The sequence below is a fragment of the Thunnus thynnus genome, chromosome 9, assembly GCF_963924715.1.
Source record: "Thunnus thynnus chromosome 9, fThuThy2.1, whole genome shotgun sequence".
In the NCBI taxonomy this organism is placed as follows: Eukaryota; Metazoa; Chordata; class Actinopteri; order Scombriformes; family Scombridae; genus Thunnus; species Thunnus thynnus.
Genome location: NC_089525.1, coordinates 34584712 through 34597958, shown reverse-complemented (window position 1 = coordinate 34597958; position 13247 = coordinate 34584712). Strand labels below are relative to the sequence as shown.

General features: G+C 39.3%; 2 protein-coding genes across 6 annotated transcripts in view; both read right to left on the bottom strand.

The window, feature by feature from the left end:
* LOC137188662 (NACHT, LRR and PYD domains-containing protein 3-like) overlaps window positions 1–2161 on the bottom strand; it is a 117560-nt gene extending 115399 nt beyond the window's left edge. For 2 of the 5 annotated variants that reach the window (XM_067598268.1, XM_067598270.1), the window contains exons 1-4: window positions 1515–2156; window positions 1140–1241; window positions 875–1042; window positions 672–791 (exon numbers count right to left, since the gene is read on the bottom strand). In XM_067598268.1, the coding sequence (XP_067454369.1) occupies window positions 672–791; window positions 875–1042; window positions 1140–1228 (377 nt within the window). In that variant the 5' untranslated portion in view covers window positions 1229–1241; window positions 1515–2156. Of the gene's footprint in view, window positions 1–671; window positions 792–874; window positions 1043–1139; window positions 1242–1514 lie in introns of all 5 variants that reach the window. The other 3 variants (XM_067598269.1, XM_067598266.1, XM_067598265.1) reach the window with 3 other exon arrangements.
* A 6190-nt stretch (window positions 2162–8351) lies between these two features.
* arap3 (ArfGAP with RhoGAP domain, ankyrin repeat and PH domain 3) overlaps window positions 8352–13247 on the bottom strand; it is a 56524-nt gene continuing 51628 nt past the window's right edge. The window contains exon 35 of the mRNA XM_067598253.1: window positions 8352–12578. Coding sequence (XP_067454354.1) covers window positions 12114–12578 — 465 coding nt within the window. The 3' untranslated portion in view covers window positions 8352–12113. The remainder of the gene's footprint in view (window positions 12579–13247) is intronic.

Below are 13247 nucleotides of genomic sequence, written 5' to 3'. Positions count from 1 at the left end.
CTCAGAGTAGAACAACAGAAGCTGCATCATATGTTCAACATCATCAGTGGGTTTGCTCCTCAATACTTCACAGATAACAATGGAACATAGTCAGCATGGCTATAACACCAGGGCCAGTGTGTGTTCATATAAAGTCCCTCCAGTGAATAATGTAGCCAGAAGTTCCTTTTTTAAGCTGCTGCCATGTTGTGGAACAGCCTCCTGTTACACATCCAGCTGTTAAAAATGAGAGGAGCTTATAGAAGTCAGGTCAGGACTTATTTATGGAACATGGTCACAGGTTTATAATGAAATCTGCAATTCCATTTTTACGTCAGCCATCAAATCCCCCTTGTTGTACTTTTTTACGATGTGGATGTTTATTATTTTATTTAATTTTTGGTGGTTTATGTTGGAAATGAGTGTTTTCACTTTAATGTTTTTTTTATGTCTGTAATATATAAATAAATCATATCATGTCACTTATCATATGAACAACTGAGTTCAACACCATGAATGTCTTCCAGGAGAGACTGTCTGAACATGTGATCTGTTATCTCCATATTTAAATGATTATCACGTCTCCTCCCTCTCTATGACGGCCGGCTTTTCACTGACGTGGTCGGACAACACGTCACACAAACCAGTTCTTTTCTAGAATAACCCGACATTTACTGTCAGTTACAGCTTACATCTGATCAGCAGATGGACGTCCTCCTTTAAAATTAATGTCAATGCCCTTCGACCGGTCGCTCTTAAAGGACAGACAGCTGGGTTCAGGTCCAGGAGAGTCTGGTCTCTGCTGTTGGATCCTGAAACAACAACAGCTCTGATAAATGTGCATGTTGGATAGAAATGAAAAGTCTGTTCAGTCTTTGCAGCTTTACATTCTGACCTTCCATCAGCAGGTTGTCCAGGTTTAAAATTTATATGTTTCCCCATGGAGCAGTCACTCTTCATGGACACACAGCTGGGTACAGGTTCAGGTCCAGGTCCAGGTCCAGGTCCAGGTCCAGGTCCAGGTCCAGGTCCAGCAGAGTCTGGTCTGTGCTGCCTCTTTGTTCTTCAACACAACACACACAGAGCTTTGAGTGTGAATAATGACGGTGGAGTGATGTGAGTGGAGAACAGTGATGGACAGTTAAAGATCCTCATCTCACCTCTGAGCTTTGGTCTGGCTGTCATGTTCCCCACACAGAGAGCTTTTAGAGGGAGGGACTCCCTCCTCTCTGTCCTCACACTGATCCATAGCAGAGAAACACCTTCACACAAACACAACAACAAGCTCATTCATTACAACAAGCTGCACATCACACCAGCACTGCAGTTACAACAGCGTCATTCTTGATTCAACCACCAGATGGCATCAAAGTAAGACATTATTCTTCATTTCCACTGAGGTTTAATGTTTAATGTTTTACTTTCAGAAGGTTCCAGTTCTCTGTTGGCTTTTCATTTACCACTATAGAGCACATTTAATGGAGATGAGCTGCTGGTGGAGTCAGCTGTGTGGCAGAAGAAATAAAAATACTCACCAGGTGAATTCAGATCCACAACCAGTCACAGAGTCTTTGTAGCTTCACCTGCAGAGGAAACACAGAGAGAGAAACTGCTGCTGATTCTCCTTCATCAGTCCTTCATCATCAGTCTGAGGACTCTGGTTTTCTATGGAGTCATTTGTACTTCTTGCTGTTTTAATTAGAGATTGTACTGAATGACACTTTTAATTCATTTACTTTGAATTTACACTTTTACAGATTGTAAGGATTGAAGGACAGACGTTTCCATGATTAATGGTTAAATTTATGGAGCATTTAACATTGATGTTGCACATTACCAGCATCATCTACAGTAAAGATTAAAACAGGCAGAATAAGAGAGTACAAACTGTCTGACTCAATAATGCGACATTGATTTTATATTGATATAGTATAAAGATACTGAATGAAGGTTTGGCAGCAACGTAAACTTTAGTTTCTATTGCTGCAGCTCTTAGCTTGGTTAAAATACTGAATATCATCAATGAAAAGATGTTTTCAACAGTTTGTCTGTGATATAGTTTAGAAAGATTTCAGAGTTTATTATTTTATGTCTTTTTATTAACTGTTAATCACTAACCATACCACCTGTGAAACAAAGTCTCCCTCACTACCAGCATGATACTGGTTATTAAAACATGCACCAGTTTAAAGGTGACTGAATGGGGCGACCCTTCATACTTCACTAAACTTCTCTGACGATGAATAAAATGTTTTACACAAACAAACTCAAGACTGTTTGAAACTGTCTGAGTTCATTTGATGTCAAACTGTCAGAACATAATCACATGACTGTGTTTAAGTGCAGTTAGTGACGTGTTGAAAGCTGATAAAATGTGTATCTGTCAGATTGGTGAGCTGTTGTTGACTTGCTAGCTAGTGACAGTGTTCCTAATATAACTGCAGCACATTTTACTGTTTGATGAACAATAAATTCACTGCAGAGCATCTATTAAAACATGGTTTACTTTTACTGCTCAACATTAAACACAACTAAACAGCATATTATTAATAATCTATTTCATTCATTTATGAAAAGCAGCAGCATCATACATTGAGCCTTTAACACTCAGTGTCAGCTGTGTATTTATTTGAGTCTCATTTATTATTATTGATGCACATATTACATGTTGTATGCAGGTAATTTTTCAGAGTAACAACAGACAGTGAAAGGTTGACTGTTGGAATTAGTGTTAAAATAGTGCAGACGTGGAACAATGTGTGGCACAGGGGTAACATTCATTAAGACCTGCATTATTGTCTCTTATGCTGTGAAATACACGCAGTGATGGAGGAAACTCAACTGCAGTCAAATACAACAGTTGTTGAAACAAGTAGATTGAAGGTCATTTGTGAGGTTTGTGATGTCACTATTCTTCAGCCAGCACATGGTCTCAGTTGGGTGTTGTGTGTTAGCAGCGACCCACGCTGACACAGTTCTATAGCAGCTAGTTTAACTGACATGCTAACATCCAGCATTTCATTCAAACTGAGCAGAGCAAACACTGACAGGCATCTTTTATTCTCCCTCTAAATGTTCTTGTTGCTGCATCATCTGTAGATTCTCTTTCCATCATAGATGCTTTCCAAGCTAGCAGCATACGAGCTGTCTGAGGCTAATGAGCTGCTAATAAAACCCTCTGAGTCATTTTTACTGTTGGGTTAACTGTTATGTATTTTGCTCTTTTTACTTTTAATCTTGTATCTGTCTACTATATTAACTACTGACAAACACCTTTGTTCTCACTCTTGTTTATTGTATCTCATATTTTTCTGATTTATAATATTATTGGATTTGTTCGATACTGTTTTCACATTTTTCCTCCATTAAAGCTCCAAAGGCAAACTGCTGTCTTCAACCTTTACTGGAAGTGTGTTGTGTAACTAAACACTTAGTGAGGACAGAAGAACAGTTAGAAGAAAGAGAACAGCAGCTTCTCTCACACACTTGGCTTCCTGGAAATCACAGACCACCTCTGATGTGACTGATCAGATCATAAATAGTCCAAAAGTTCCAGTTGATAAAACTTTATAACGTTAAAGGTGAGTCAGCAGGTTGTATAATACAGGTGTGTCTACTAGTCTGATTCTTGATTAAATGTTAACTCAACAATACAACAAGATTTCCACTGAGAAATGATGGAAAAATGCAGGATGAATGCAGTAATATTAAGTAAAGGCTCAGCACAGGAAGCTGCAGACACTCATTTGATCCGATTGATCCTAATTAACACGACCAGCAGTAGCAGCCAACAAAACAATTATAATATCATTATAATTAATTACAATTAATATATACAATTAATGAAATAATTAACTCAGGAAAGGATGAATATACATGTAACTACATTAATATTTTACTCAGATTATTCACAATTTGATGGATGCACACAACAGTCCAAACCAAAGACAGTAACACACAATTTTGAACTTAATTATCTTCAATCCTTGAAAATAAAAACTGTCCTGAACATGTTCATGAGCTGCAGAGGAGGGAGGGGGGGGGGGGCAGAATAGTCCAAGTGCTGCTGGCCTGTTTAACAACTGCAACTTTTCCAGAGTTTCCTCTGATGTTTCTGTTGTCTAAACAGCATCTTGTTAGCAAAGCTAATTAGAGTCAAAGAGGATTAACAAGGTTTCAAACCTTCCACCAGTATTCAACAAAGCAACATAATAAATCACTACTAGCACCATCTCTACTGGAGTCACATCATTTTAACCCCCGCTGACACAAACATGATGAAACCTGTTGCTTACGTTACCTTTAGATGCTGAAAATCATTTTCATCAAGCTGAAGAGTGAAGGTGAAATTAATCAGCAGCTTCAACCAGGAAACCAAACGTAGGAAGAACAAACATGTAACTCACAGCAGGAAGATTTCAAATGTCAGTTGCTTCACAAACAGTCTCAACTCTGGATTCATCTTTAACCAGAAGTGACTTTAAAGAAATATGATCCCAGCACAGCGCTGACCTTTGGAATAAAGAACCTGGAACAGCTAAAGTCAAACATTGACAGACTGTATAAATCCTCATCACATAGATTAAGTCTTCTAGCCAAACTCAGGGCAGAACAGTGTGCAGAGCCTCACTGAGCTTCTTGCTGTGAGTGAACTGTAATAACTGAAGGAGACTCAGATGAGCCTTTCGCTGGTTGCAGTCAGAGGACAGTTTAGAGAGACGTTGGTGAGAACATCAACCTGAGACTGTAAAGGTGGGGGGGCTTTGATGGTGCTGGACTCATCCTGAGCACGGCCGCTTTGCTCCCAATGATTTCACTGTATAAACTTGGAATCTGTGTGTAACAGGTCACCTGTTTTCTGTACAGAAAAGCCTTTAAGTTAATAATTCTATCGTAAGATCTCAACACACATCAGGAGGTTTAAATAGTTGATGAAGTTACCGCTGTCTCCCAGTCTGGAGACACTGGTATGGATGCTGCTGCTGTGTGACAGCCACAGCTGTTCATTAAAGTCAGAGGAGAGGAGCTACATTACACATCTATCAGCGTCACACAGAGTCTGAAAGCTCCGGACAGATTTAACCCCTTCCTCCACCACTGCCACACACACTCTGTATGTTGATATGATTAAGATATTTTTACCTGTTTTTACTTCTATGTTTGTACTTTTTATGGACTGTAACTCTATTTTTACTCAGCATGTGACCCACATGTGTTCTCTGTGTTTCTTCTTCTTGTAAATAACAAATAAAGTTATTTGAACTTGAAGCTGTCACTAATACAGACAGAGCAGGTTGTTGTTTTTCTCCACAAAGAAGACAAATGTTGGAAGTTATTGATCTGTGAACACTGACTCAGTACTGTCAGCTGTTATTGGACACTTTGAACAGTGACACTAAAATGGAGGAAAACTTCCACCGTGTTGATTTGTGTTGACTGTTAGTAGAGTTCTGAACTACAGATTTCTGCTGTTTCTACTGGAACTAAACTAACAAGATGAACAAAGAGTCATTCAAGAGTCAAACAGTGAAAACTGTCACAATACAAACACAATAAAGTTACAATAAATACCTTTAGACGGAGAATAGAAGCTGCAACACGACGAGAACAGAAAGAGGAACTAAACTCCCAAAAGAAAAAAGAGGGAAATACCAGAGAGAGAGAGAGAGAGAGAGAGGATGTGGCGTCTCTGGTGGTACAAACATAAACTTTAAATCATAAAAATATCAATATCAACAGTTATAGATAATTTAGTGCTGATGTTTTTAAATGTTCCATCATGTGAGTTCTGAGTAGTTTGCTGTTATTTCCTTATTTTAAAACATTTTAACTCATTTACAGTTTATGAAAATTACTTTTTCTGTGAAAGTGAGCAAACTTCAATTTTATTCAGAAAGTGTCTGAACCTTCAAACAGCACGAAGAAGAAATGAGGACAGAAGAAGAAAATGTGTGAAAGTCAGGTTGGTCCTCACTAAACTTAAAACTCATCTTTGTGCCTTAACCTTCAATTAGTTTCCTTTAATTGAGTCCTTCATGAGCTTGTACTGTGCGGCAGGTCGGTTTCTGTCTCAGTGAATTTACTAAGTGTCATCCTGCTGATCAGATTATTGATTATTGTAACTGTCCTGATAAACATTGCATCTCTCTAAGCTTCTGTTTGTTCCACAAACTCAAGAACGTCCAAGCTGTGAGCTCCTCTCTCTTCTCTCCTCCTGTCCTCTCACCACGTCTCTAAACCATCTCTTGCTGGACCAGAACCCATCCTGGACCTGCTCTGCTTCCCTGCTGTCGCTGCCATTTCTTGAGGTTTTGGATCTGGTTCTCCATCCTGCAGGAGTTCAGCCTCACCGCGTGTCTCTCTCTCTGAATGATGTTTTTATCCTTCTCTCTCCTGTGTGAATAATGTCTTTTCTTGTCTCTTCTCTCGTGTATGTGATGGTGTGATGTGAGTCTCCTCTGTGCGCATGTGTAGTCTGTCCTCCTGCCAGGTCTCCATGGTGATGACGGTCGCGTGGTTCAGGTCCTATTCTGCTCTGGTGGCACCTGGAAGCTGCTCTTCATCCTCTTCGTATATCACATTCTTCATATATATTATAAATCCAATATAATTTTGTTATCCTGTTCCATTCTGTATTCTGTAATTTGTATTTCTGGTTCTGTTCTGTTCACACAACATCTAATGTATGTCTGTCCGTCCTGTTGCTCTTCCTGAAGTTTCTTCCTGTTTTCCCCATTAAATGTTTTTAGGGAGTTTTTCCTTATTCGAGGGTCTAAGGACAGGATGTTGTGTTGCTGTACAGACTGTAAAGCCTCCTGAGGCTAATTTGTGATATTGGGTGATATAAATAAAACTGATTTGACTCACAAAGAGACAAACAAGAGAAAAGCAGATTATGAAAGCAAAATATATTTTAATATCATCCTTCATGTACATGAAAGTTTCCAGAACAATCAGGAGAGAAACAGCTTTATAGAATAATGTACAACATATAGATACTGAATATACACACACCATCATCAAACCAGTCTGTCCACTGTTAGATTCATACTGGGACCAGTTAGACTGTGTTATGGGAGGACTGGTGGACACACCTTCTACTTTTCCTCCACATGTCAGAGAGAAACTGTTTCATGATTCACTACATTTTATTCCTCAGAGCTTCAATATGTTGTTGAATGCAGGACTTTTACTTGTAAAGGAGTATTTGATGGTAGTTTTACTACTTTTACTAAAGTAAAGGATGCGTTTTATTTCTTCCACCTCTGAACATATAAACTGTGTGAAACTCAAGTGTTGGAGGAACAGAAACATGAGTGTCTGCTGCCACCTGCTGTTCACTCACAGCATCACATCCTGTCAGAGGAGGAGCTGTTTGCTTCACTCACACTTTAAAACATGAAAACAGGAACATTTAGGCTTTAAAAAGAAATGAAGATGTTTGAAATAATCAGATCCAGTGGTGTCACTGAGCCTCAGCAGCTCTCTGTGGATCAATAAACTCCAGTGTTTAAATACAGAGACAGTGTTGCTGTGAAGAGAATCACTTATTAAACATATTTATATTTACAACACAATGACAACAAAGTCTTTTAATTCACCATCAGAAATCAAACTGTCTCTTTACAGCGTGTCACCATTAAAACCATTAAAACCAGTTTGTTCTTCCACTCTCACATCAGCAGTTTGACTGAACCACATCATCTATCTTATGTGATGCACATTTACAAAGTTTACACAGTATATCAGATATGTTGTAAAGTTCCTTTGATGTATTTTTAGACTTTGATTATGTATCTCACAGTGTGTCTGTAGAACATGAATCCAATCGATCAATCTGATCAATAAACACCATCAGAACTCATCATTTTTGAGTCGCTCTGACAAAAACCCAAAAAAGTTTTACAGTCGATGTAAAAAATCAAAACGGACTTTAACTGACGTCAGTTGTGTCGTCACAGACTGTCTGAACTTTAAAGATCCTCCGCACATGTTTTAAGAATATAAAAATACTCTGCTTGGAATAATAATGTGTGTCTGATGTCGGTTTTCCATGAAAAAAGATTAATTTATTAGTTAAAAATTCTTCAAATGACATCTCATCCTTCATTAAACATCCAGAATGTGAAAAATATTTAAATATGTTTAGTTTGCAGAGTTGAACTGCTTCACTGTAAAGTCCATTCTCAGTGTTTGTGCTCCGGAGGCTTCAAGTTTCCACATCACACTTGTGTAAGTCGCATACTGGACCACGATTGGCTCCAAACTGGTTGTGACGTCATCAATCCTGCAGGTGTTAAACTGAGATTTAAGGTGAGCTCAGAGAAACAGAGAAGAAGAACAACATGACAGTCAAGAAGAAGAACAACATGTTTGAGTGGAGGAGACTTTAATGAACTCAAGTGTTTGATGTTCTGTTGAATCAAATCACGTCATCAGAAGAGAAACATGTTTCACATTAAAGAATAACTTATCAACCCCTGAAACTCTGGTCTTTGCTGCCCTCTGGTGGTTGAACGTCTCACCTTGCTGCAGTGATGCACAGCTGTACTGCAGCTGTTATATTCCACTAAATCAGCCTCGTCTCATCAGAGACGAATAACTGACGAACATCAGAAACACAAATGTGATTTCAGTTTATTACAACCAGTAGAAACTTTGTTTTATTCCAGGTGATAAATCTCTTGTAACATCTGTTCATACGAATGAAAACGTTTCATGTTTAATTTTCTAAAAGACTTTTATGTTATTTCATGATTTTATGATCTCTACTATAAATATTTCATTATTGTAACTGCAGGTTTTTTACTTTATACTGATAAAACAGAAGAGCAGAACTTTCCACCTCAGCGTGTTTCCAGTAGAAAGCCTTTTGATGACGTCACTGATGATGTCACCGCGTGGGTTGGGGTTGAAGACTATAAGTTTGAGAAGTAAAAGGATCTGAGGTGTGGAGTTCTTCATCTCTGCTGAGGCAGCAGCTGCAGGATACATCAGCTGCTGCTTTATGGAAGCAAATTATTACCATAATCATTTTAATTATATCATCAACTGAATAATAAATGTTGAAATTTAAATACCACTGAAGTTACTGCACCGAAATATTTGACTTTGAAAACAATCTTTCTGAATTTATATAGTTTGAATTTCACTCAATCGTCACTTTCAAAAACTTTATTTTGAGTGTTTTTTATTTTCTTAAATTCAGATTTTTTTTGCTCCTCAGACCTTAAAATAGATTTATTATATGACCTTCATGTACAGCAGACGTTTGCTTTCCCGACCTGATCATGTGATTGATGTTTTTTAACGTGACTTGATTTGAATTTTTAGATCTGAATTGATTTAAAATAAATATATACTGAAAATAAAGTTTGAAAGTGACTATTGAGAATTTGACAAAGTGAAACATGATGATTTATGTTTAATGTTTTCAAAGTCAAATATTTAGTGGTATTTAAATGTCAATATTTAGTATTCAGTTGCTGATAGAATTCAAATGATTATGGCGATGATTTGCTTCCATGCTACTAGTATAACACATCACAGTCTGTACAGGTGCATCGTGGGTAATGTAGGAACCAGGTTTAATGAGGAAGAAGAGTGTTTGGAATCAAAAAAGACGATATCTCAGGTTCTAAAAGTTTTATAAGTGCAACACTGATCTGTGCATGTGTTCTGTGTTGAGAATTGAACTGTTCTCACCTCATTCACATCACAACACATTTACATTGTGGGTTAAAACTCCAAGTAAAGTCTGCAGAGAAGCAGATTTACAGGAAGCCTCACAGGAAACACTGCAGAGTCTGAAACTAAATACTGACTGTATACAGTAAGTTCTATATTCTAATCATGATAACATTCTGTTCTTGCAATTAGTATATTAGAAATAAACATACTTTACCATTTTATGATACAATATGTGCATCATCTGGTTGATGAGACTGAAAACTGTTCAGAAGTTTTTTGGCGTTAAAAGAATAAAAAGATATTTTACATGTTGGCACAAAGAATCAGTTTTCAGCAGTTTCAGTCTCTGTTGAATCCACAATCCGTCCGTCTGTTCCTCCAATCAGCTTCAACAGCGATGTCTCTTTGTCAAACATGTGAAAGTCCTCAGGTGTGACCTCTCAGCCAATCACAGCGTCCGCTCAGTGCTGCACCGTCCTCTCTTCACTGAAACTTTCCATCTCTCAGTTTTCTTTTATTTACTTTCTACTGTCCAACATTATCCATCAGCTCCGACACCGTTCAGCTCTCCCGCCCTGCTGCAGCTCATGGACAGAGCAAGGCACCGGCAGGGTTGACGGTTTCATTCATTTCATGTTTTTATCAAATGTTTCTGACAACCAGAAAACTCCTGAATCCTCATTTCTATCCTTCAAAAACCTGCAGAGTCTCATACAGCAGGAGTCAGGAGGAAAACTGTTCCCTAAAATGATTCATTCAGCTGCTCAATCTCAAGATTTATTCACTAAATTTAGACGTTTGACCTCCTGAATACGACTTTGTCCTTTGAGGATAAACTTCAGAGTTTTCAGGCAAACAGTGTGAAGTTGTAATTCCTTCATTTAGTCGTTTTCAGGCTGATTATTTGACCCCAAAACAGACCAAACACAACAACTAAAATATTAAACAGGAAACACAGCAGCAGCTTTTGCTCCAGTTTGTTTAAGAAAAGACTAATTATTTATATTTCATAGTTTGTTCTGATTAAACATACTGTATCTCTGTTTTTCAGTCTATATATCTACATTTGAGGTATCAATATTTACATTGGAGTCTATATGATAAATTCATCTGAAATTTAGTACATTTAAATGTGATTTAAAGGTAGTGTTACTGCATTAATCACTCAGCTGAGATCACGTCCGTATCCAGTTTTTATGGACATTTTTATCCAGTTAAACAAAAGTCAAAAAGTCAGATTTTGATGAATTCAGTGTTGATGAAATGACTGTTTGGTTTTTTGCAGGACGCTGCAGATGACGTCAGGTTTCTGCAACTTTTCATGGAGACAAAAAAGAAAGAAAGAGGAGAGGAGGCGACTTCAGTTTCATATATTTTTAGTAATGTAATAAAAAACATTTATTTAGGAATATTCTCCATGTAAGTATAATATAACTGGATAGAAATAAAATTGGGAATCTGCAGGACGGCGAGTTAAGACGCAGTAATGATGCAGGTTTTTGCCTTCAGGTCTGAATTGTTCCAGTTTTAATTGTGCTTTAGTGGCGCGTTCATTATTAATAAATATATCAGCAAAAATCAGACGACCACAAACTGACACAGAGTCATTGTGGGACTCCACTAGAGCAGCTTTGCATGATTCACAGTTAAAAACTCCTTATTTATCTTCTACTGGCCCTTTATGCAGCCCCTCAGTTCAGCCTCTGTCTCTAACAGGAAGCTCCTGTCTCTTTAAGCCCCGCCTCCCGATGAGCCCGCTCTGTTCTGATTGGTCCGCTTTACGTATCAGAGTTGTGTAAAGTAACTGCTGATGCAAACCCAACATTTCCTGCTTTACTGCGTCATATAAAAGCTTTTAAATGACTAAATAACAGGAGGCTTTTATTGTGAAGACTTTACAGGAAATGAAACGTGTTCTTCACTGAATTAGCGGAGCTTCGTTAGCGGCGCTGAACACCGGTCAAAACAACAACACGTGGAGATATTTGGAGCTGTTAGTCGAGCGGATCAGTCAGAAATAAAACAGGGAGGAAGAGTAGAAGCAGAAACAGCCACAGTGATGATGATGTTTGATGAAGAGCTGCAGACGACCAGCACACCTCCAACAGGTAAACTACTTATTTAACTTTGCTGCTGTGTGATGGAGTCATGGCTCAGCGTGGAGCAGACGACCATATAAAGAAATCCTGTTGGAAAGCGTTGAGAGCAGAGCTGCTGCTTCCTGCTCACAGCGATTACTGCTACATACGTTTAGCTCGTTCTTTAACACGTCGGCCATGTTTTAAATCAACATCCGTCACTGTGACTTTATATATATGACTGAAAATAAGGAAAAGCATCATGTCGCCTTTAAGGAAAACATTTCTCAAACTGTCCCCCTGACTCCGCCAGACTCTGTACAAACTGTGATAGATTTTGCTCTGCAGTGATAAAAAACATGTCTCTCAGACATCATATGGCCTCTCTTCCTCCTCCTCCTCTTCCTCCTCTTCTTCAGTCTTCTTGGTGAAAGCAGACGACAGCTCCTGCAGCAGCAGCTCCTGCGACGGCGTGCAGACTCCCTGCAGCTGCTGCCTCCTGCCGGCTGCAGGCTGCTGCGGAGCGTCTGAGTCCGGTTCTCCGTCACCTCCGACACCACCGCTCAGCTCCGGAGCGTCCACAGAGCCGCCGACGCTCCGGACCGGGTCGGGGACAGCCAAGTGGTCCTGACGGGCCGTTTCCACCGGAACCAGTCTGAGCGGGAGGCGGTCCAGGACTTCCTGAGTCTCTGCTGCGCTGCCGGACAGGAAGCTGGTCTCCAGAGATTTGAGGACCTGCAGACCGAAGTCGCCGACCTCCTCGTAGAGCGGCTCAGGAAGGTCTGGAGACTCTGAACGCTCCTCGAACGAGTCCTGCTGCACCTTCATGGGCTGAACAGACAGAGAGAGAAAGTTAGCATTCAGTTAGGCTGCTTTACATCTGGCATTAACATCTCAGGTGATCCGATCACAAGTGGACAGTTCTAAGTACAGGTGTGAACGCACCCAAGACACATTGAGATCCGATCAGTCAGACCACATTCGGAGGTGGTCTGGGCCGCCTTCATTTAGCAGTAAACGCAATGCATCCTGGGCCTCATTGAAGGACGCCTACTCAACTGACATCCTCTATGGCCCTGTTTACACCTGCGTCCTGAGTGACCACTTGTGATCGGATCTCACTTCCCCGCTCTATATGCAAATAAACACCGACATCGTTTACGTTTTCAACAGAGACACTGTGCGCATTTATGGCATAACTGCATTGATTATTTAAATCTCTGACACGCCGACAGGATCTAATGTTAATTAATGTTCAGTGTTCTTCTACACATCCAACAGATCAGCTGTTACACACACAGTCCAGGTTCATACTGTAAAGCAGTCGTCCTCCTGATAAATCCTGAGCTCATTATGTTTAGCAGCAAAACTAAAAACTGTCGTTATCAACTTGACAGGACAGAAGAAACTATCCAGCTACGTTTAGAGACAGACAAGCGAAAAGTTAATGGTTTAATTTCTATTCTAATTGTCGATTTGAAGAGGGAAACTGGTTGGAGG